Source organism: Aythya fuligula, chromosome 9, assembly GCF_009819795.1.
Source record: "Aythya fuligula isolate bAytFul2 chromosome 9, bAytFul2.pri, whole genome shotgun sequence".
NCBI classification, from domain to species: domain Eukaryota; kingdom Metazoa; phylum Chordata; class Aves; order Anseriformes; family Anatidae; genus Aythya; species Aythya fuligula.
Window position 1 is genome coordinate 9,723,532 of NC_045567.1, and position 25,041 is coordinate 9,748,572.

Sequence of the window (25,041 nt, forward strand, 5' to 3'; positions counted from 1 at the left end):
CTGGTATTAGTCAAGAGGTTGCACAGAAAATTAAGCAGCTTTTGTGCAGCTCTAAAAGACAGCTGTGATCAGGAAAACAACTTGCTTATTTTCTTTGCTAATGGCCTCAGCCTTCCAGAAGCAATTTGCGTTGTCAATGAAGGTTGACAGAACTGTGACAACCTGCAACAGAAACTCTCAAATACTTCATGCATCTTTAATTTTCATACTGAAACCTGGAACAGATATCACTGTTTATGTTGAGAATCACGTACGTGTGAACTTACAAACTGTTACGAGTGCTGAAAAGCCTTTTAAGAACAGTATATTCATCACATTTGGAAAGCAGTTCTCCACTGCAGGTCTACTACTTTTTTAACCTGATGATTTTTAATTGAAGGGTTCTTACACTGTCATTTATTATGAATGCCCAGAAATGTTTCATATTGGATCTGTTATTTTGTGATCACCCTGAACAAAGAATGAGAAGTTGACAACCCAGTAATTTATGTAATTTGAGGCTGATCTAAGGCCCTACAAAAGAGCAATGAAAAACTGAAGCACAGCAAAACTGGTAAACGGCATGTCAATTCACTCTATCTTTCTGCTTCAACTGCTATATGAGTGGTCTACTAGTGCCTAGTATTAGCATGGGGGGTTTTGGCATATCAGCATCCCTACTTCTTGCTCAAAGTATTTTGTGATTGGAAAGCATTTACATAACACTGTTTATTAATCAAGACTTGAGTCAAAACAGACCAACACCTTCTGTTAATATTTGTGTTCTCCACCATATTTCTCTTTGAAGGTAAAGAGGAGAGAAACAGTCCTCCCACTTCTGTGGCCTTTAATCTCAAACAGCAATAGAGAAACATACATTAATGACTAGTTAGAGTAATTATTTTACACTAAGACCTCAAAAAGATTGTCTCTTGCCTCTATCACACTGTGCCACAGAGATTTTGGCCAAATAAGATTAAACTAGAAGAGTAATAGAACAAGAGACTTAGAGGAGGAGCAATCAGGTACTACCATTTCAAAACTTGAGAATAAACAACCCATCCTTCTCAATACAGCAGGACATGCAAGAAAGCACAAGTGGATACCATCTTCAGAAAATTATTCACAGAACCTGCATTTTAAGTCCTGATCACTAGCTGTTGTTACAAACAGTAGGTGAAGCCTTAACACCCCACGTTCAGGCACAAGTCAGCTTCAGTATAGGACAACTTGCACACTTGAAGTTCACAATTTCAGTTGAGAGGTGCATCTCATCCTGAAGTGACAGACAATATTTTCATCACAGTCTTAATCATAAACGTGGTGCATTGTTCAGTATGGATCTGGAAGTATTTATCACATGAGCAGAAAGGGGCTAAATAAATGAAACTCAATCTACTATGGTAGATATTTCTGCTGTTTCTACATTTGCCTTTCATTTAAAAAAAAAAAATGTTGTCCTCAAGTCTCAGCAGTACTTACCCCTTCCGCTCCCCCCCCCTTTTCCTTTTTCCTCCCCAAAAGGTCTCTGAATATAAATAGATACTAAAAGACACATTTCACAACTGGCAATAAAAAAAGGCCATCTCATGCTATTTTAAGATTAACTTGTTTTAAGTAAAACAAAGGATGAGGAAAACTAGCAACATCTTAGTTTGTTTTTCAATTTGAAAACACAGGAAAAAAAAACATTCTTTCAAGTTATCAAAAATCAACACATACATGGAGAGAACATCAAATGGCTTTGAAAGCAAACATGGTAATAAGACACCTAAAGCATGTGCCACCATGATCATCTGGAAGATTAACATAATTAAAAAATATATTCTTCCAGCAAAAAATACAGACTGCTGATCAGGAATTAAAACGCATTCCTATCAATTTCTAATTGCAAACGAATCTTTTTTGTCTTAAAACACAACCTGCTACCATCTTTCCCAACCTATGCTTTACTAACAAATGCACTACAGAAGCTGTTTAGCCAGGACTCCTTCAGCAAAGCCTAAAGGACCCTGTGGGCAATAAAAAGCCAAGGCTATGAGCAAGCTTTCAGTAGCAGAAGAATTCTCACTAAGCACAGCTGCAGTACATGCATGTGGAAACCATCCACACAGAAAGGGCAAGATTATACCAGAGAACCACCAATGCATGACCCCACGAAACAGAAGTCAGCGCACTTGTGCTATATTCAGTTGACAAAGAACTTCCTTCTTACTACTCACCAAGTATAGATTTTTACCTGATTAGATATGTTTCACCTCCCAGACAACTCAAGTTCAGGTGAATACTCCAGCAAATACACTGGGTCAAAATTAGTCACCCGTTATTCTGCCTAAATGTGGCCAAGAAATACAATGAGAAACATGGCAGGTACACTTCGTGGTGCACTCTCTCACCTTTACTGGGAGAGAGGGGGAAACAGATTAAATGAACAGAGGACTTGTATGACACCTTTAATTAATTTGACAGGCATTCATTCTATAAGCATGGGAACCTCACGCTGCCAGTAAATCTACCACACACCAGCAAGCATTCAAAAATCAGCAGGTTCACACTGCCCAGAAGTTCTAGGTATCAAAACAGCACAGGCCAAGAGCACTGAAAAGGTGTGTTTAAAAGGCAAACTCCCACAGAGTGCCCATCAATCAATAAAGGCTCTTCTCAGACATGCAGGAGTTTAATTTCAACTATAGACATCGCACCTTGGTTGAATAAACAGAACCTACTTGCAGCAGGTTTATTCCCTAAAACATGAAGATATCTAATACTGAAAACAAGACAGAAAAAAAGCAAAGCTGAAAACACATTCAGAGTAAAGCAGCACAGTACCATGAACACCTGATACACCTGTTTCAGGGATACACCTGAAACAGTTAGGAAAGGTTTGTGTACACATAGGTCCCTTCCCCAAAACACGCCCCTGCACCTCCCTCCCATTTTCTGCACACAGAGTAACAAAACCATACCTGGATCTTTTCGCCCTGGTTTTTCAAAGCGTCTGTCTCCCCTAGAAAGGCAGAACAGAAGTTTCAAATGAGGTTTGAGAACTACTCCATTCATTTTAGGTATGAATTTTGGTGTGTGTGTTTTTTTTGGCTTGGTAGTGGAACTTTTTTATTTAATAATTTTTTAAAGTCAGACCTGTGGTTGCACACTGGAACAGGCTCCCCAGGGAAGTGGTCACTGCACCGAGCCTGTCTGAATTTAAGAAGAGATTGGACTGTGAACTTAGGCACATGGTCTGAACTTTTGGGTAGACCTGTGCGGTGTCAAGAGTTGGACTTGATGATCCTTAAGGGTCCCTTCCAACTCAGGATATTCTATGATTCTATGATTCTGTGTGGACAATATCCTTAAAGATCCAAATGACAACTGAAATTCTCAGGAACACCAATACACATGTATTCATTGGCAAATAAATGTGTTTTGAAACGTGGTCCTAAGTATCATCAACAGAACAGTATCAAGATTAAAAAAATGAACTGAATCCTTCAGAAATCCACATATTCACCCCACAAGTTACTGACTTCCATTTTAGCTCCCATAATGTATATTCTCTAAGCAGTTTCTTCTTCCCAGGAAACTGATAGAGAACCAATAGAGAAACACTTTGGCAAAGTGCTCTTTAATTGTTCCTACGTTTCTGGAAACATTACTGTAACAGCTCCACCTTAGAAATTCAGATGCTCCATTCGTATGCCTGAGCAACTGTCCTAAAATATTTTTATGAAGTCAAAAGGCACAAATGGAAGCTCAAAAGATGTATATACAGAACTTTAAGGTCTAGAGTTTTCTGTTACCTTTCCTCCCAACTCTGTGATCTGTGCATTTCCCTGCCCCCTCCTCGCCCAAATCCACCCTCCACTTCATCAAAACTTCTTTGGTAGAAACCGCTTTCTCCTCGGCCTCTGCCTGAAAAGACAAAAAAAACACAACTGTTTGAACAAATAGTAATAGAAGTTGAGAAAGTCAGGTAGGTTGCCCTTTCCTGGTATCCCTGTGAACTAATCTTGCAGTCTTAAGCCCCAATAAAATCTGAGATAGAAGGGAAAAAAGAATAGACTCGAGAACAAGTCTTATACAAAAACTCTTATCAAGAAGCACAAGATCAGACTGAACAGGAAAACAATTCTGTAATAAATGCTATGCAGAAAAACACAGAACATGTACTTACCCAACAGAAACAAGGATGCATTGGTCACAAAACATCCACACACGTGTACTTCACAAAAACACAAAAATCAGACAGCTTAACAGCAGCATCCAGTATAAGGGTGCTATGTGGCAGATGTACTACTACTATCAAGGCTAACAAGGGAGAAGGAAGCTTCACCAGGAGCAGCAGGAAGAAAAGAAGAATCACAGGATGGGTATAGCAAGACAACACGAAGAACCCCAATAGCTACAGAATAAATATTTGCATCCTCACTTTCTGAAGAAGTGATTCTCTGTAGGTGGCTATCAAGTATCAAGCCTCAAGACAGAAAGTTACAGAGGTATCTTCAAGTGTAAAGCATCTTGAAGCACATCTTCAGTGTTTGGTTTAAAAAAAAGAAAAGAGAAAACAACACCCCCATACCCCCAGAGCTTCAAGGTAACTTCCAGCATGGGTTACATTACTGGCTGTGGTAAAGTTTCCAAATCTACAGAAGATTACAGGCACTGCTCTACAGACTGCTACAGCAGCAGAAGTGAGAGTTTTTGATTGTTTGTTTTTCAAGTCAGCTAACTTACCATTTCAGGGATCCAATGGAAAGAAAAAGTGAAACAAATCAATCAGCTAGTTGTCAGGATAATTTCTTGCCTACATATACATGCAACCCCTACACAGCCTAGTCCAAAAGCCTAAAAAGCACCTGACAAAAAGAATTCTCGTCTGTAAAACTATCACAAACCTCAATCCTTTCACGCTTCCAGGCTTAAAGAAAGCAAACACCTCTAAGGATGACTGACGAACCAGGCCCACAATCTGGAGTAGTAAGACAAGACAGAATGATCAAATGAAGCAGGAAATAAACACCCTGAGAACAGATTCCAGTCTCTGTAGTCTTCTGAAGAAAGTAATGGTAACAAACTGCTTAATCTGAAATCTGAAGACTCCAGGATACAAGAAATTTAAGGCTTTTTTTTTTTTTTAAATGACACTAAAAATATTTTTAAATGGAAATCATTAAGGCAGCTGCAACAAATGTCACTACTACTCTATAGAAAACCTCTTGCAAAAAGTTTCCTGCCAGATAGCAAGAGAAAAAAATAGGTGCTCAGATATGGGGAAGCCAAATAAAATCTGTCTAATATTCTTCCTTGTGCTTCAGAAAGGGGGTTTTAAACATCCTGTTTGAACAGAACTATTAGGTTTCCTAACACCAGAAAAGCAGTTCAGTGGTGGAGCAATTCATCACAGAGATGTGTACTTCTTTGCCACTGGGTCTTAGGGGTGCTTCAAGTTCACAAACCCAGATGAAGAGTGGATGAAACTTATGAAAGAAATATCTTGATGTTAACTAAACACAAAGACTACATCTGGCTCAGGAAATGCACTGAGCTGCATATGTCTGGAAAGTGAGCACTTCTGTAATATTTCACCTTTGTATTTTTATGCAACCATAATCTCTTGTCAAGTCACCTGCTTTTGGATGTTACAAGAGACAATTATTGAGTAAAATGAATCCCTATCTGACTGAGCATTTCTGTTCTGTGTAAACTCAGGTGGATGCAGAGGAGCCAACTGAGCACTCAAGAAAAGAGAATAAATTAGCATCAGACCAGTGCCTGTACTATTAACAAATACCTTCACTAGGGGTTTTCTGATACTACAAGGTTGACAATAAAGATGAGTGCAAAGACACGATATAACACCAAGAGATGCACAGAGTGTTTATTCAGTTAAGGCATGATGGGTCCCCTAATATCCTGTGACTCTCCACAGATAAAAAGCTAAAGGAGTTTTAAGCATCTCTCGCAATAGCACCTTTGTCTAGTTTCCTCACTACAGGAAAGCTCTCTTCCTCCTTCCCACATAAAATAATGAAGTGAAAACAGCTCACAAGAGAAAGACACAGGCAATCCGAGCCAAAACAGAATTAAGACAGATTCAGCTCATCTCTTTGAGGTAGCAGAAGTTTTAAGTTGCATGCTTTCCCTACAAAAGCAGATGTCCTTTTCTGTTCTCACAGTGAAAGACAGCAACATTTGTAGTGCTCCCCTTACATCTGAATGCACGCCAATTACTAATATTGGACACAAAACTAGCAGGCAGAAGGCTAGCAAACGAAGGCAAATGACTTGAATAGGGGAAAGAAAAGCATCAGAGTTGTTTTAACTGCAGGACAGCTGATGTCAGCTTTGCAGGTACGTGAAAAAACAGCCTGCTTACCCCTCTCCACCCACCTCTCTATGACAAGGTTCACCAGTATTTCAGCTGGGCTCAAGCAACCACCCAAACAGTTGGAATTAAAAGAAAACTTTGGAAAAAAATCCAAACAAAACCATATGATCACAGCAACTCACTTTAAGTCTGTCTATGGACCAGTGGTACAGATACCATGCACTACTGGGCAGTACCTACTGAAGCCACTTCTGTCCTGGCCGTGTTGCCACCCACCGCCACCGCTCTCTTGCGGGGACACTGCCCAGGTGTTCAGCCAGGCACATGTGTACCTACAGCAGGAGCCAACTAGACCGCTGCATGAGAGCCACGCTGCACTGAAACAGATTCTGCCAGGCTACAGGAGACAGGTAGCTGTGTTGGTGAAGTCGGTTGCTCAGCAAGTAGATTAAGCAGATGACCAGAAAGCACACACTGGGACATGTAATACTGATATCAGAACAAAAAATATAAAGCCAGCAGTGAGGATGAAACCACACATAAGCACACTGTTTGCCACACTGTGCCTTTTCTGTTTGTGGATAATAAATCTAGAACCACGTGCTAATTTTAAATAGCATGCCACTTACTTCCAAGAAGTTGTCTGGATTACAGGGAGCAGACTTTTTGAATGTACATGTTGAACAGGAAGTATTGAATAAACTCGATAAACATCAATAAATCCTTCCAATAAGAGAGCTGAATAAAGCAGTTGTGTCATTTTGACTTCAGTAATTCCTTTAAAACCTCAGCATGAGGACCTCAGTCCACTGGATATTGGAATCATAATAGCCAGAAATAGATAACCCAAAAAACAGACAGGTCTTAATTCAAGGAAGACATAAAAGACAAAAGCAAAAGGGCAAGAAGCAGTACAGTCATTTTAACTGTCATTATAAAAAAGCAATGCAACAAGTAAGTTTTTAAAATCATTGGACAACTGGAGTTCAGCATCTACTACCAGAGTTATACAGGAAGAGCAAGATAGTTGTTGATCAATTGTAGCTGTTCAGGTATAAGTGAGAAGTTTCCACTTCAGCACCATTTGCATGCTTTTGAAGAAAACAGCAAGGACAGATTATAAAGGGGAAATGAGAGGGACAGAGCTCTAACGGAAAGCAAAGCAGCCTTCGTAATGGTCTTAACCAAAAAGCAGATCAGCTGCAAAACAAGGTGGCTGTAAGGTTGCAGCCCATTCCTGGGACTACTTAAATCCCTTCTCATCTGAGGCTCTTATTCACGAATGCTGACATTCCAGTCCCACCAGCACAAAGCATGGGCTTAACTGCACACCACAGGGAGCTCCCAGGCAAACAAGTCAATTAGGAACAAGGTCACGTGCGAGTGCTTGGCTTTCTTTGGAGAATACAGCTTCAGAACTGAATCAAGAGCTTGGGATTTATGTGTGAACACAGGACACGCAGTATTACCAATGGCAGTTCGAAACTGCAGATGGTTTCGACAGTAACACCGAGCTGTAATTCAGTGTATGGTCAGTAATATTAAACAAAAATCACACTGCCTGCCACATGGTAATCATCTTCACACCAGCTACATGCAACCACTGTCATGAAAACGGGATGACTACAGAGAAGGTATTTACAGAGTGGTATGTTGCAGCATTAAATGGCAGCAAGTAAAGTCACACTTAGGAGTTCTAACAAGAACCTCTGATAGAAGTTTGTTTGTTTGTTTTTCCCTTTTCACCCATCTTTGTAACAGACTCCCTCTCCCAAACACTGACAACTCTGTGATTTGTGCCTCAGTGAGAGAACTTAACAATTCTAGTTGTACATGCTAGTTCCTCCCTCAAGTTACGGTTGCGCAAGTCATTTCAAGACAGTAAGCTTGTTTTGGTAAAGCTGAAGAGGAAATTCCGTCAGCAACAGCTTTGCTGCATACGATGATGTAAAGCGTATTAAAAGTACCAGATAACCTTTAGAATCCAGGCAATTTTGTATGGCAATAAAGAAAAATGTTTTCCAACTCTTAAGTGAGGCAATTCATTCTGTGAACAAGCTCTGAAAAAATATCCATGTCCTTTTCATTGTAGCTTGACAAAACAAATGCATTTAAAGCTTGCTGTTTGCAAGCCACCTGTTACTTTTACAAGGTACTCATTATTAGGCCTAGGCTGAGTATTTCAGAAGTACCTGTTACGAAGTCCTCAAATAGAATAACATTGTGTGAAATTGTTAAGAATGTAAAATTCTGTCTCAGCAGAAACCCTGATATGTTCACTGAGATGGAGAAATTTGGGAAGACTCATCATGCCTAAATCCCAAAGCTAATTGCTTATGGGAAGAGTGAACAAAAAGTTGCAGTGAGGATCAAGGGAAGAGGGAAAGCTCCTTAATTTATTTCAAATTGTATCAAGAATGGAAAATGAATGAGGTAAGGTGGAGAAGCACGTCCTCTACAGCTCAGCAGAAGATAAGAATGACAGAGTAGACTAACTAGCACAGCATGTAAAGAATCGTAAAATGAAGAAAAAGATGAAGTGAGGATGAAAACAAAACTGAGAAAAATTCTGCAGAGTTCTTGAGATAATATTTCTTAACATATCTTAAATAAGTATGAAAGCACCCATATTTATGCAGTAGAAGCTTTCAAACAGCCTTAGCGATATTGCATAAATTTTATAACAATATTGCATAAATTTTAAGTTTCGTCCGCAAAAGTGTAATGAATCAAACTATCGCCAGACAAAATACCCTCCACACAGACATTTAAGTAATGCAACTTCTGGATTAGGAGCCATATCCTGCCACCTTTAACCCTGTGACCTCACTGAAACTAGTAAGAGCAATTAAAAAACCCACTGCTCACTGTGTAAGGATAACATTCACAGTTAATGGTAAAGAAATGAAAGAAAAAAGAAATTTGGAAAAATAAAAAAAGGGAGTTAGGCAACATAGTGTTTTAATTATCTTGGAACTAGAAAGCACACTAGTGGTCAGATGATCTCAAATCACCAAATTTTAAACAGTGTTCACTTCACTTGCAGAATTAAGCTTTAAAGCATTTAGAGAAAAATAGCTAAATAAGTATTCCTAGGGAGAGCTAACCATGGATAGTAACAATGAGTAACAATGCAATTTGCACATTCAGGGCACACAGCAAAAAAAAAAAAAAAAACAAGCTTTCAAACATAGAACAGAAATAACAAAATACACACATAATAACAAAGCACAGATAAGAGTTTACTCCCACATCTACTTATGCACACATCCCCCCTCTTTTTTTTTTTTTTTTTTTTTTTTTTAAGAAAGCCCATAGCATTTGGACAAAGATGGTGATAAATAAGGAAGGCAAAGCCATAGGGCATCAAGAGACAGCTTCATAGAAGCTTAGATGTATATGCCTTGGCTGAGAAACAGCCATGAGAGGGGACACAATCTACAAGATATAAACCAAGAAGGAAGCATGATTAAGCTGTGAGAACAGAAATGAGAGAACAAATCAAGTCAAAGAAAAATTTCAGTCAAGCATTTAGATTATGCATGAAAGATGTCTGAAGATGTTACTGAGAACATCACCAGTTAGGGACCTTAAAAATTAAGTTAGAAAGGACCACAGAAGAAATCTTACTGAAGTACCCATAAGGACAGGGGTTACATGACTGATCACTCCTATTATTTTCAAGCTAGTAGCTTCTAGTATTCTAGATGTAACCAGTCACATTCATACGCAAAAAAAACAGAACAGTGTTCGCAGCAGAACACACATTGAAAGGGAACTGCCAAGATAAATTCTGGGTTTAACAATTTGTTTTCAATCTAGCGATACTGCTTTATTGCTTGAAGACATTTTCTCAATTCATTTGCAAACATTTGAAGGCATCCAGGCTTAGATACTGACTATAGTCATGCACTAAGACAAACTTCTGCCAAACAAATTAAATTAGGTCTTTCCATTACCTTTTCTTTTATTCTTGGCATGTTAACAGACAAAAGTTACTATTCAGAACACTGAACAGCACCTACTTCAATCTTAATGTTTTAACTAGATTTATAGATTGTCTCCTTCCCCTACAAATTTGGGTTTTATATCTTTATTGAAGTCATTTCTAACCATTCTGAACCAATTTCCTATTCCTTCTCAAAACTACCTTTCCTTTTGCTTTCCACACCCAATTTGATGAAGACACATAACAGGTACCACTCATTAAGGTGGTGTGCAGAACCATCACTCAGTATATTCATTCTTTGAATCCCTTCCAGTATGATGATGATAAAGTCTTAAGGGAAAAAAATGGGCATGAGAAACTGGCTATTATTAAGCTTTATCTAACATATTTGAGAAGCTTTAACCTGGATCACCTACATACATTGCAGCACACTCCACTAACAGCTCACCTCGACCTCTAGAGGAACTTCGACCTCGAGGAGCCCCTACCACCGTTCCTCCTCCACGTCCCGTCAATCGCAGGACAGCGGCACTGTTTACAGACATCGAGAAATTTCTCTGCCAAGAAGAAGAAAGAGCCAAGGTGAGATTCTATTACAAAAGAAAACTTACCATTACACAAATTTAGCTCAATACCAGCTCTGCTTTCCTTACATTTATTACACACTCTACAACTAACTAATATTGAAAAGGATTCCTTGGAGCCATTAGCAGCAGTAGCAGCCCATAAAAGAATCTTCACCAATATTAGTTCTTCCCAGTTACTTACCTGAAATTTCCATGATCTAACGGTAGCAAGTGAACATCTACTGCTTTACTGGATAATTAGGCTCATTAGAACATCAGTAGCTTTATACACTGCCATTCAGATGCAAAGAGTGACTGATACTTGCCTATACTTCACAGCATTAGTAACAATTCTAAATTCCCCTCTTAAGCAGAAGAGTAACATGCACAGAGCAACAGACTTAAATAAAATTGTATTTACTGCTTCTATTTTCCTTTTGTAGAAATAAGTCCTTTTTTTCCCCCCTTCTAAATGTATCACAAGAGTAACTTGTTTTGCGGAGAACTCAATGTCTAGGCTTGTGAAACTTAAGTGATGCTTATTTTAGTAAAACAATGAACACAAGTGAAATTCAACTTTGTGTAAGTAATAGCCGAAGAAAAAGCCCTTTCAACAAAGAATGGATAATTTTAACCAAATCTGACCCCATTCTCTGAGCACAAGTAGTTGGAAAACAGCCAGAAAGCACACTCAAGAAACATTTACAAGCAAATCTGAATTCACACACTCTAAACACTAGCTGTAAGTAACATACAAAGGATCCCAAACAGTTTTCTGTGGCTCCTTGACATAACTCAGAAGAGGCAAATTGCTTACATGAACTCATCTTAATTATTATGACTTTGAAGATCTTCAAAGAATAACGAGACAAGCAGTTAGATTCTATTTAAAATCTAAATAGGTAACATCAAAGCCAACAGGAACCTGAAGGAATTTTAACCTATTTCAGAAACAGGCCTAACTGCTTGGTATGTTCTTTCTACAGAGTAAATCTTCCTTCAAGAGTTGGTAGCTAAGTAGATTTGAGAAAAACCAACTATGCATAGCAAAACAGCAGGGTCAGTCTCCAGTTAGTACAAGTCAAGTCAGATTTATTGTCTCTTAAAATTTAAAGCAATCATTCCAACATTAAGTCAAAATGAAGCATCTCAATTTGCCTCTACACAAAGCACCACCTTTCCTGCTGCAGATACTTCTTTTTTTGTGGAGCAACTGAATTCGGAAAAAAAGAAATCTACTGTTGGTTTGTTGTTCCCATGTGTTTGTTTTTTAAAGCCCTGACCACTCATGAACTATTTTGTAGTACAGATTAAGTTACTAAAAGCAACACATGCCAGCTGTGGGCTTCGATGAGGAGACGCCATCCCTCAAAGCACATTGAGCAGCTAAACAAAATTCTTGACCTTAAAGTAAAGAGAGCTAGAGAGGAGACACCATTCAGAAAAGTCCTTTGTTTACAAGAGCTGGTAAGCTGAGTAGCTGATAATGAAGACAGGAAAACAGGATACCATCATTTCTCTTGATTTAAAAAACACACAGATCAGAGGACTGCTTGAACTGCCATTTGTACACATAGTCATTTCTTCAAAAATGAAGAATTGAAAATTTCTTTTAACATCATTTAAAAATCATTACTTACGATCACGACTAAGCACTGTTTCTATAAGTAATGATCTAATTTTCTTCTCCATTCATCTCTAATTATCTTGTAATTTTTTTTGACATGAAAATCTGGATGCCAATACAAACACAGATCAACTTGGATGTTTAAGATGAGCAATTTTCTGGCTTTCACTCAGACCTAGATGAGTTTTGACAGCTGATCCAGCTCTAACTGTATTGTGGAAGTTTCTACTCATCTAAAGCATACACCACACCTACAGTTTACATCTGGTATTTTACTACAGATAGAACTGTAAGCTATTGATCAGATTCATTGTTTTGCATAAGAGTTTACTTAGTTTTTCTAATGCCTTATTTTACCAATAAAACAAGATTTTAAATTCACTTTTTTTCTCTGCCTAAACCCTGAGCAAGCTCTCCCCAACCCTCTACAAGTGGCTTGCTGTGGTGAAAATGCAATATTCATAAAGTCCCTGACAATATTTGACATAGCAATATTACAGTAAGTAACATAAAAAAACATAGCCAAAAAAGAAAACCCTTCTGCTGATGAGTATATTACACAGAGAGCATCCATCCCTGACAATGGACACCAAAGGGCAAAGTTGCCCCCAAACATAGGCTCAATTCATTTTTTACTAGTAAATGGAGGATGTTCCAAGAAACAGATATAAGGAACAGAATCCATTTACAGAAAAACAAACCTCCATGATGTTTAGCAAGCACTTGAAACTCCCTTACTCAACAAGCAAATTCTCAGACTAAGACAACTGAACTCCTTCCTAATATAAACAGGAACATGAAAAAAAAAAAAAAAAAAAAAAGGATCATACGCTGCATATTGCCAGTGATCAGTGATGGAAACCTCAGAAACCTCTGTAAAAGCAACCTGCAAAAACCTTCACAGGACAGGTTCCTTGGAAACAGACTCCAGGCAAACCTATCATCTCATACACTACAACTCAATATAACGTGAATCAGCTGGACTGTTAGCTCACCATCCTCATCACAAGGTGTAGTGGGTTTACGTGGCAAGGTTTTGGTAGCAGGGGCCCATAGGGCTTCTGTGAGAAGAATGTAAAAGCTGCCCCATATTAGATAAGGGCCCCGCTGCTGGCCAGAGCCACACCAATAAGCAATGCTGTTTGTACCTCTGTGAGAGCAGATTTAAGACAGCGGAGAAAACACTGCCAAAACAGCAGCTGGGAGAGAAAGGAGTGAGAAACAGCCTTGCAGGCGCCAAGGTCAGTGAAGAAGGAGGGGGAGAGGTGCTCCAGGCATCAGAGCAGACGTCCCCTGCAGCCTGTGGAGAGGCCCCTGGTGCAGCAGGCTGTCCCCCTGCAGCCCATGGAGTACCACAGTGGAGCAGGGGTCCATACTGCAGACCGTGGAGGAGCCCACGCTGGAGCAGGTGGCCCTGCAGTGACAGAGGCTGTGGCCTGTGGAAGACCCCTGCCGGAGCAGATTCTGTGCTGGAGCCGCAGCCCATGGAGAGGGGTCCATGCAGGAGTTGCTGCCCGGGGGGGACCCAGGCTGGAGCAGTGTGCTCCTGAGGGATGGACCCTGTGGTACGGACCCATATCTGGAGCAGTTCTTGAAGAGCTGCTGCCTGTGGGAAGCCCAGGCAGGTCAGCTGGGAAAGGACCCCATGTGGAGCAGGGGCAGAAAGTGACAGAGAAGGAGCAGCGGAGACAATGTGCTACAGACTGACCACAGCCCCCATTCCCCCATATCGCTCAGGGGGAAGAGGTAGAAGAGGGCAGATGGGGGAAAGGCATTTCTTGTTTCTTTCAGTTCTCACTTCTCTAGTTTGTTACTAATAGGCAATAAATCTTACTATCTACCTACTCCAAGTCTGTTTTGCCCATTACAATAATTGTTGAGTGATCTCCCTGTCCTTATCTCAACCCTTGGGCCCCTTGCATTGTATTTTCTCCCCTTTTCCCTTTGAGAAGGGGGAGCGAGAGAGCAGCCATGGTGGAACTCAGCCACCCACCCGAGTAAAACCACCACACCAGGGAAGTTGCTTCCCACAGAAGAGATTAAAAAAAAAAAAAAAAAAAACAGCAATTCTGTCCAAAGTGTATCTTGATAATGTAATGAGGGATATTTTGGTCCCAAGTACTGACTTCTCTTAAATTTCACAGGCCTGAACAAATTTAAGGTTAAATTCATATAGTTTTTATGATCTATCATTGAAGTCTAGATAGCACAAGTACCATCTCAAGCTGATTTAAACAAGTTCTTTCTGGACATACTACACACACACAACTAAAACACCGCTGGGAGCACAATTCTCGGTCTCCAAGTGAGAATTGTTCTGAATCCAAGGCTAGAGTTATTCTGAAAGGTTCTACTAAGCATAGCTATACTGAAGTATTTGTGTTCTGATCACTGTCCTCCATGAGACTCCAAAACCTCTGTTCCTCAAGTTTTGATATGACAGTATTAGCTTCAGTACTCATGGAATAAGAACAAAGGTGTTTTAAGCTCTCCTTTACCAGCCTTAGCTGAAAGAGCCTTCCTGTGCCACAACTAGTGCCAAAGCTGTTCATATTCACCTCAAGATTGATTAAACATCTTCTATACATCCTTGATGATGAACATTACATCACATGGTACACACACCAGGAATTTCTGATAGCTTAAATGTTGTTTGCCTGGCAACTCAAATCACTAATGAAAGGGAAAAAAGATCCAGATTCACTTAAGAAAAAACAAGATTGTTCCCATCTTCAGGGTCCTCAGAAAGCATTAAAAAGACTGTCTTAAAAAAGGAATATGGACCTCTTCTTTCAGAAGACTACTTCTGTGGAGACTACAGAGTACTGTTAAGCCCAGCATGAAGACTGATGTATAATTAAAGTGAATACAAGCAGTAGGAAACAGCAACACTGTACACCAACTCGTCACAAGCTTTCAAGGCTCATGAAACATGGGGAACTGCAGCAGAGCTCCACCTAAAGGGAGCTTACAAGAAAGCTGGAGAAGGACTACAAATGCAGTGCAGTGATAGGACAAGGGGTAATTCATGGCTTTAAATTAAAAGGGTAGATTTCAAAAAAACATTTCTTCCTAATAGCTAATTGTGAGGGTTCTAAGGCCCTCAAACAGGTTGCCCAGAGAAGTTGTGGATGCCCTACTCCCGGAAGCACTTGAGGCCAGGCTGCATGGGGCCTGGGCAACCTGGGCTGGTGGGAGGTGTCCCTGTCCATGGCAGGGGGTTGGAACTAGGTGGTCTTTAGGGTCCCTTCCAACCCAAACCATTCCATGACATGATTCTAAGATCTTATCCCTGAAGCTCAGAAGCACCTGTCACCTCCATCTGTACCCAAGAGGCTACTCAGCACACTTTCAATAGCATAGCCTTACACTTGATTATTCCTCTTGAATACTATCTTGACAACGACCAGAAGTCAACATCCCCTTTGACCATAAGAGGCTTGTAGTTCACTAAAGGACTCCACTATGCATCAGCAAAAAAAATGTCCTAAGTTATTTAACACAAAGGTTCAATATTTTGGTGTGCTACTACTCTGAATGTGGATGACTATTTCCTGGGCTCACTACTACAATTTCCTCTGTTCCCACTGGAGAATGGGAGATGGGCTAAGATTTCCCTTAGAAGCATATCTTCAATCTCAGCTGCCTTTTAAGACTACAATTGTGTATTCACAAGAACTTAAACATGGCTGCTGATTAAAAGCTGAACTATTAGCACCCTATGTCAGAGGACAATATACTAAAAAGAAAGTAACTATAAACCAACTCTGAAGAAGGAATTCCAGAAGAGGTAAAGAGGATATGCCAGAACACCAAGTCACAAAGATGATGAAAAACTCAGGAATAACAGAGCAGCATAGGACAAAGGAATAGGATGCTCTGAAATCTTAAGAAACTAATACCATCATTCCCCAACTCCCTGCTAAAAATCAAATTCAAATTGCACAAGTCAGTAAAAAGCACCTAGATTTCTGCTATTAGAAAACCAAAACAATGAGAATCCACAGAATTTTGAAGTAAGAAAACTAAACTGTAAGAAATGACAAACCAGAAAGCAACAATCATAATTTCTGAAAGCCATACTGAAGGAATCAATTCAGAGTCAAAAATCAGAGGCATTTCGACAGGGAAGGGTAGACAGTTTTCCTTGCGAGGAATTGGCTTGAAAGTAAGGGCTTTCAAACTACTTAGACCAGCCATCCTTGAAACAGTCTTGTCATGGACTACCTGTTCTCACTCTTGTTCACCAACTAATTACACCTACAGAAACCAAACAAGATGCTCACATACGTAAGTTCACATTTCTTAAGAAGGTGCTTAACATGCAAAAACTTCAACTCTTTCCCCTAAGACCAAAAACTAAGTTTCAGAATTAAAATACTTCCCAGAAAGTGGCTCCAAATTTGTAGAGAAAGTTTCACTTACCAAAATGCTGTGTACTTTAAAAAAATAATAATTCTCAAAAGATGATCCTAGATGTAATGAGTCGTTCTGACATCTACAGAACACTCTATGAAAAATATTTGTTCACATTTAAGGTAATTGAGTATGACTATAATTTAGATGCTATGCCAACACAGACTGCTTTCAGAAACCTTTTCCCTGACTGAAGTCTACTGATCTCAAATCTGAGGTTAAAACTAATTTTATGGTTTTTCAACAGAGGCATACTCATCATTTTGCTTTTACACTAATGACAATCTACATACTAAAAAAACAACAACAGTATCTCTCTGTAAGGATACAAACCTGTTCTTCTTCTGTAAAAGGTACAAGTGCCAGTGGTGGCAGGGGCTCCTCTTGTAAAATAGGCAGAAACTCCTTATCCAGAAGGTCTGAAGGTATCTATATGAAAATTAAATAATAGGCAGTTACTTGAAATACCGCGATACTTTCATTTCAGGGATGATGCCACATACAGTATAAAAATTCTTGCATATATCAATGTCAACTCTGTCTACCCAGTACAGCAGTACTTTTAGTAACATAATTGGTGTAGGTGTAACTTCATTAGAAAATTACTTCCCCGTTAAAAAAAATGTACAGACAAAATAACAAAGCACCAACCACCTACCAACTGAAATATATACAGCACCAAGATCATATACAACAGAATTTCAAATTGTACACCAATTCAATTTAAATCTGAACCAAGTGAAATTTTATCTGTTTAACAAAGAAAAGTGTTGCTTTTCTAAGTGCAGTATACATTTATATCCAGACTTTCATTTCAGTAGATTAACAGAACTACCATATATACCACAGAGGTTGTATTTGATTGAAAGATAGTATTCCTGATTTAACCAACAAGGAGAATGAAAAAACAGTAAAAAGAAACTACAGATATAGATTTATTAAGCAAAGAACATTGATTATTATTTAAATTAAAATAAATTTGAACCTTAATTCTTTTGATGGCAGGTCCATGAACAGTTGTGAGCTTAAGCACGTGGACAAAAAGCTACAATCAGTGCCAAGTGAACTCTAGATATGGCAACAGAGAACTCTGTTTCAAGAACACCTAGTTCACAATACTGGAGTAGTCATTATGGACCTAGAACAAATTTAGTTGAAGCAAAGCAACCCAGTGTTTTGGGATTTTTTCTTCCCCATTTGGGTATATGCTAGCAAAAGTCTGCTTTCAGTCATGTTTTCTTTTAATCAGAGATGCAACTTCTCCTGATATTCAGCCAGCACCAAATGCTGATGACAATGAAAAGAATTAGGGTTCAAGACACAGCTTAGGCTTAAAAACAGTGAATCTAGTAGTTGACTACAAACTTCATCAGGAATCCTTTCAGTCTCAATAACTAGAACCACTCAACTCCATAGAAACATATCAAAAGACATCCAAATTGTCTGTTAGAAAAGCATGCCGTACTCTAATAATAACACAGTAACGCCCTTCTGGCACACATGCATGTGGAAGAAATAATCTTTTGGACTATTAATGACAATTGGTGAGCTTTCAGTAAAAGAACACTGATTCAGAACAACTTCATAATACGCTAACTGTAGAGGTCTGAGTATCATCTGATAGCATATACACTGCATGAAACAATGACATTTGACAAGCTGACTTATTCAAGCATTAACATTAGTGTTTAAATCACAACTTCTCAAAGTACAGCAGGATAATTCTGTATGTAAAAACACAGCTTTAAGCAGTAACACACTTACCAGCTTCTGAAAAATCTTTGACATTCAATGCCCTTGAATCTGTGTATAAGCAGAGCAGGGCCCCCAGCACTGTATGAGAATGTCAGCACATTCATGGTAGGGGAAGAGCATGGAGGTGTGCATGCACATCTATGTGCAAAGCCAAAGACGCAAATTGAAACAACTTCTTGCCATCCCTCCCTGACTTGAGGATAAGGCTCTTGGAGAGATTCAGACTTCCAAGTCACTATGTGCCTGCTGCAACAATAAACCAATCTCTGTCACCATCTACATAACAAACCAATGTTTACAAATGTGGCATGTATGACTCATTTACCTGAAATGCCCTCTGAAATATGACTTCTGTATCATGGAGAACCTCATTTGTAATTACACCAGATGCAATTTCTTGACTTTTTATGTTTTTTTAAATTACATGTGCTAGGCTGTATTTGTGACTTGAGTCCCAGAGAAGAGAATGGACTGAGGACAGCTGACTGTGCTGGTTACCTGCTAAATCAAACTGCTTCAAGTGAGGGTAAGTGGGGACTCTGGCCACTTTTTTTTTTAGGCAATTTGCTAGTATGATTTATTGCCCAAATTTCATGGTGAATCAGATAACTATTTTAACTATGTTAAATGAAAACCTACCGAGACAAGCCAATCTGAGTAGCTGCAAAGAGACTTTAACCCTCAGCCACCTGTGGCAGCACATCTGAATAAGACTTTTTCCTCAGGGTATACAAGAATTTGCCACTCTGAAGTGGCAAAAAGAATTAAACATAATGAATGCAGTAAGAGTGGATCAAACGAGCACATGCCCACAAAAAAAATCAGACCTCTTCAGTTCTTTGCCAAGGGATATACAATTTCTGTGTCCATAATCACAAAATACACATAACTATCCCTAATCACAAGTCTGTGCACATACACACATCAGGCCTTCTTCCTCTTCCTGCTTACCTTATTATCCTTTAGAAAAAGTGCCAACATTTCTTCTCTCCCATAGCGATAGTCTGCTAGTTTGTACTTTGGCAGAGCCGGAGACAGAGGAGGGGATGTCACACTCCCACCACTAGACAAAGCTCGCAGCCTAAAATAAAGCAGAAAAAGCAGTGAAAATTGAATTGAGAAGAATGCATCCTCAGCTCCATTATACTCTCTGCACATTCAGAGATTTGGACAGAAAATAAATCCAATCCTGAAAGCAGAACAAAAAACATTTACTAATCTAGCTTCAAAACACAAACTTACTGCTTCAACAAGAAGAAATACAGTCCCTCATTTTTCCTGCAGCCAAAAGAGAGAAAATATTCCCAAACTCTTCTTCAAAAAATTCAGTTAATCCCCTGGAGAACTCCTCTATACTCTTCTTCAAAAAATTCAGTTAATCCCCTGGAGAACTCCTCTATGCTGACTGTGTAGTGAGCTAGCTACACCCCTGAACCCCTTAACTATTTCCACTATGTGCATAAAAATCAGTTTTATGATGCATCTTCCATAGATAAATATCGACAACAGCTTTTTTTGACTCCTAGTTCACAACAATAATTCTTACCACACTAAGGACAGCGCAGGAAACAATCTATTTTAAGGAAAAAATTCAGATATTTAGTAAAGTTTAATAAACGGTAAAAGACAGCAAATTTCACAGTGGAGTTAATTCCTCTGTCATTGCAGTTACTACTACTCCAAATTCCTTTTGCAGTAAGTAAAATTAATAGCATTTCTCACTGTGTTTCTCTCATAGTTGCATGTTTCAGTATAAAAGCTGTAGTAAACATAGCTACACTTCCCCTCTGAGACATTTTAAGCAATAAGCTAACTTAGAACCAAATTCAGTATTTATCTGTCATCACATGTCACATAGGCAAGCTACTCAACCACTTGCAGGTAGTATCTTGCAGTTATGTCATTGATCCCACTCAGATTTGTTTCGTTCTATACAATCATTTATTCAGCTAGCCAGCCACCTTCTATTTTCAAATCTGAACAATGTTCTACAAAAGGATGCAAGTCAAGAAAAAAGAACTAGGTCATTTTTCTATGCTACCCTTTCACATGCATTTTAAACAAGTAAAACAATGGAAATGACTTCAAACAATTTCAAAGTTCTTGGAAGGAAAGCTATCTAAAATATTGATTCAAAAGCCACCTTTTACCTAATTACTGAAGCATGCTTTCTGGGGGTTGTTTTTGTTTTGTTTTTGTCCTTTCAACTGCATAGAAAGGAAATCTACAAGTTTAACTAGTATATGGTTTTTTGTTTGGTGCCACCCAGTGGCAGTTCCTTTACACATCACTTCCAAATCAAAAATGCCTGAAGAGACATTATTCAGAGGATTAGATGGATCAATGTAACGTTCAACTCCAATCCAGATTAAGCGTGACCTAGAGCTTCGCTATTAAGAAGTGATACAGCAGCATACATGACACACCTGAGTATACCTCAGCCCAAAATAATTACAAATCTTACAGGAGTAATGGAATAAAATTGTAAAAAGCAAGAAGCACAATAAAGTATAACACACTTTCATAAATAAACTGCTTTTCAAATTAAATGGAGACTGAAGTCCTTCAGTATAACACACCAATCAAATCACTGTTAAGAAGGGTTTTTTTCTTTAAAAAAAGTTATCCCCCCTTTTTTTAAATATAACTTTGGCTTCCTTCCATCAGTGAATCCAATCATGTTTGTTACACTGAAGAGCACTTCAGCATAAGCTATCTGCCTAGTGGGTATATTTATAGATAGTGATAAAGTCATTCTTTAACCTTCTTTCAATCCAAGACAATAGACTGAGCTCTATTGTCATTGTTTTCTGAGCCACAAATCATGTATTTTTAATACCCCACTTTTTTTTGTGAATTATCTATCAAAATGTCAGCGAAGTGAATATGTTGTTCCAGTAATAGCCTTACCATGTGCTACACAGCAGTTATACTTCCTATAACCACTCCACACATTTATACACCTAAGGATCCCATTACTCTTCAGAAACCACACCAGCTAAAATTCTTGTTTGCAATCTCAGTCATTAGCAATTTAAAAATGTAACAAGCACTGGAAACTTATCACACCTGTGCAGTTACTCTTAAGCAGAAGCCAGGACATGTCAGACAAGCTGAAAACTTTCTACATCAGTATCTCTATACAATGCCATGGATTCCCTTATTGCAGCTTTTCAATATAAAAAGGGGGCTTATAAAAGCAAAAACTTTTTTGTTCAGTCCAATAATGACAGGACAAGGGGGAATGGTTTTAAACGGAAAGAGGGGAGATTTAGATTAGAGGTTAGGAGGAAATTCTTGGCTCAGAGTGTGGTGAGGCACTGGAACAGATTGCCTAAAGAAGTTGTAGATGCCCTATCCCTCGAGGCATTCAAGATCAGGTTAAACAAAGCCCTGGGCAACTGGGCAACCTGATCTAGAGGTTGGAACTAGGTGATCTGTGAAGTCCCTTCCAACCCAAGCCATTCTATGAAAAAAGTTTGCTTACATACAGCGTTCAATCTACTGATGACAGTGTACAAATTTCCCTATTAGTATGAATCACATGGGAAGACCAAACAACAAGAAAGCTATCTTCCTCACTTTGTATTCCTCTGAGATCATGAAAATGATTCCTCTGCCAGTACGTGGTAGCAACGTGAATGGAATGCACAACCATAACAAACTCATTTCATACACAAAACAAATTTTACAAATGAAGGCTAACTTTATAATATCGCTTTCAGCAACAGGTCAGGGACTGTGGTGAAGCAGTAAGGAACAAAGGCATTATATCCCATTCAGTCTTATAATCTACCCAGTCCCACCAAAGGACTGAAGTCCATAACAGTCTTCAAAAAATTTAGATAACGTTCTTGAGTCACATAAAACAGTAAAAAAAACAACTCACCATTCAGGCCCAAAGTTAAGTGTCTGAGTTTCTGCTGCCATTGTTTCTTGTTCTACTCCTCTTTCTTAAAAGTGTGAACCTGAAAAATAAAAATATTTAGTATGAGAACAAGATGAATACAGTCCTCCATAAATACTCCGATGTGCCCTGCCCATAGCAGGTGGGTTGGAATTAGATGATCTTTAAAGTTTTACCAACCCAAAGCATTCTACGATACTGAATTTCTTTCCAATAAAAATATGCCTGGTCATTAAAAAAAAAAAAAAAAAAAAAGGAAAATCACTATGTGTTTTTTTTGTTTTTTTTTTTTTTTTAAATAAGAAATCCACTCCAGCTAACACAAATTAATTTACAAGTATGGGAGCAACTGCATCAAGATCTCTTGGTTCAAATTCCTCTTAGCAGCTCAAACAGGTCACTGGATCAGTGGGGTCCAAGGAAACAATTTGTACAAGCAGCCTCTTGTCAAATCAGTAATTATCACAAGACAACCAAACATGGAGAATTTGATGCATAATCCTCTCTGTGAGAGCAGTAATGCTTAATTAACAGAATTGCAGCTTCCTGACAATAATAAGAGGATTAAGAACAACACTAGAATTACAGCAAGAAAGATTGGCCAGTTGACTGTCAGAGCATTCAATAGGTTTCCAGTGTTCATTCTTGAAAAATAAGCCTCCTAAAGATCGAGTATAGCCAATGCAGTGACATCCTCCAAAATCTGCAAGCAGATGATAATATTTTTACTTTCTTAGATTTATTTAGCTTTATTAAGCAAAATATGCACAACTTCAGACATCAGATACTCTCACTCCTATTAGATAGGTTCCTAAAGCACCTAAGTGAAGGTCAGCTCAAGTTCCTATATACCAGGAGTATATGGACAACAGCAGACAAAGCCATACTGGATGGGAAGGTACAAGACCAAAGCTACGTGGTTCTCTCTTTGAGAAGCAAGTCCAGCCACATTGTTGTGAAGCAGTGGCTTTTGCAGTAAGAAAACAGCTCCTCTTTCCTTCCAGCAACAGCAAAATACAAATGCAAAGAGGAAGTCTTTGTTTTTAATATCAAACTCACTGTTGATGAAGCCAGTACCTCCCTCTCCCCTCTCAAAAAAAAAAAAAAAAAAAAAAAAAAAAAAAAGGATTTGAAGCATTACCTACAGAAACTGGTTGATTAGACTTCAAGAGCCATAAAGACAGATGGCAGGGAGGGAGCTTTGCTCTATCAGAATTCTGTTCCTTAATAGACCTAAGGACTAAATAAGGAGCTTGGTAAGTTCGTCTGTACTTTGCATGAAAATGTGATGGAAAAAGGCAGATAAAGGCAGAAAGGGCATTAGTTTCTGAAGAAGAGAAAGACAGAACTGAAGTAAGTAGTTTTCTAATGTATGTACTGCTGAAGTTACTGTACTAAAAAAACGCCTCAAAATTAACAGCCTGAAATTTAAAAAGTCTAAAAAATGCTCAAATTGCTTGGGCAGACCTCACCAGATCTTTTGGGTACAGACATTACAAATAATTGCAAAAATATTACAGACATTACAAAAAAAATACATGAGCTAAATGTTTGTTTGGTAGGTTTAAGCTGCAAGAAGTTTTGCAATTATTTATGCTTGTAATAATTTGCAAAAAATACAAATGCATGATACTTCTACGTAACAAAATGGGATCATCACTGCTTCATGCATCAGAAGGTAATACAGATTAGAATCAAAGTAAGCAGCTAGTCTCAGAGGCCTAATTTGAGATTATTTTCATCCGCCTTTTTTGTTTTAAAGCAGCCAAAACTCATTAAGACACTGAAGACAAATGCATTCATCAGTTCCCCAAATCAAACTTGAAAGGTGAAGTCAGGTGACTAAAGAAGATGCACAACAGGCACCCGTGAAAACACTGTGGGGCAGTTCAAGAATACCATCACGCACACGTTGGAAGAGAGAAGCCTCTGACAACCGCCAGTAGTGCACTGCTGCGTTGAGTGGACATCTGTCCCATCGCATCCTGCGGTGCCTGTAATCCTTCTGCTGGGGAGGGTGGAGGAAAGGAGCTTCAAGACCAACCCATGTGGATCACCAGAGAAGCTGAAATCCTTAGCTCCTAACACTGAAGTTAGTGCAGCATCAGTAGTACAAGACAGGCTAGCACTGAATGTTAAACTGCAATGAAAACACAGCTGAAAAGCATCAGATAAAAAGATAATGAACTAAAAAATGGTTAAGAGCAGTTTGCTAGTTATGGACCCCGTGGGCCCTACCCCTCTTCAGCATTCTTCAAACCTGAAGTTTCTTTCTCTATTAGACTCCTCAAAGACTGCTAGTCTCATCCCACTGTGCTGCAGAATAGTTTCCCTTGTCCTTTTGACCACCACAGCTTCAGTTTGGGAACCAAAGCATGGTGGCTTCACTGTCTTCCCTCTATCACGTTTAGGTACATTACCTTCTCCCTTGAAGATAAGCCTGTAAGAATCTTGAATTGAAAGCAAGACATCTGTAAGTGGATGAAATTGTAGCTGAACAAGAGAAAAAAATAA

General features: G+C 38.9%; 1 protein-coding gene across 4 annotated transcripts in view; it reads right to left on the reverse strand.

Annotated features, from left to right (window-relative positions):
* GIGYF2 (GRB10 interacting GYF protein 2) overlaps positions 1–22,588 on the reverse strand; it is a 67,833-nt gene extending 45,245 nt beyond the window's left edge. For all 4 annotated transcript variants that reach the window (XM_032192914.1, XM_032192912.1, XM_032192913.1 and 1 more), the window contains exons 1-6: positions 22,510–22,588; positions 19,572–19,701; positions 17,199–17,294; positions 10,705–10,813; positions 3,780–3,891; positions 2,946–2,986 (exon numbers count right to left, since the gene is read on the reverse strand). In XM_032192914.1, coding sequence (XP_032048805.1) covers positions 2,946–2,986; positions 3,780–3,891; positions 10,705–10,813; positions 17,199–17,294; positions 19,572–19,701; positions 22,510–22,550 — 529 coding nt within the window. In that variant the 5' untranslated portion in view covers positions 22,551–22,588. The remainder of the gene's footprint in view (positions 1–2,945; positions 2,987–3,779; positions 3,892–10,704; positions 10,814–17,198; positions 17,295–19,571; positions 19,702–22,509) is intronic.
* Positions 22,589–25,041: the final 2,453 nt, after the last annotated feature.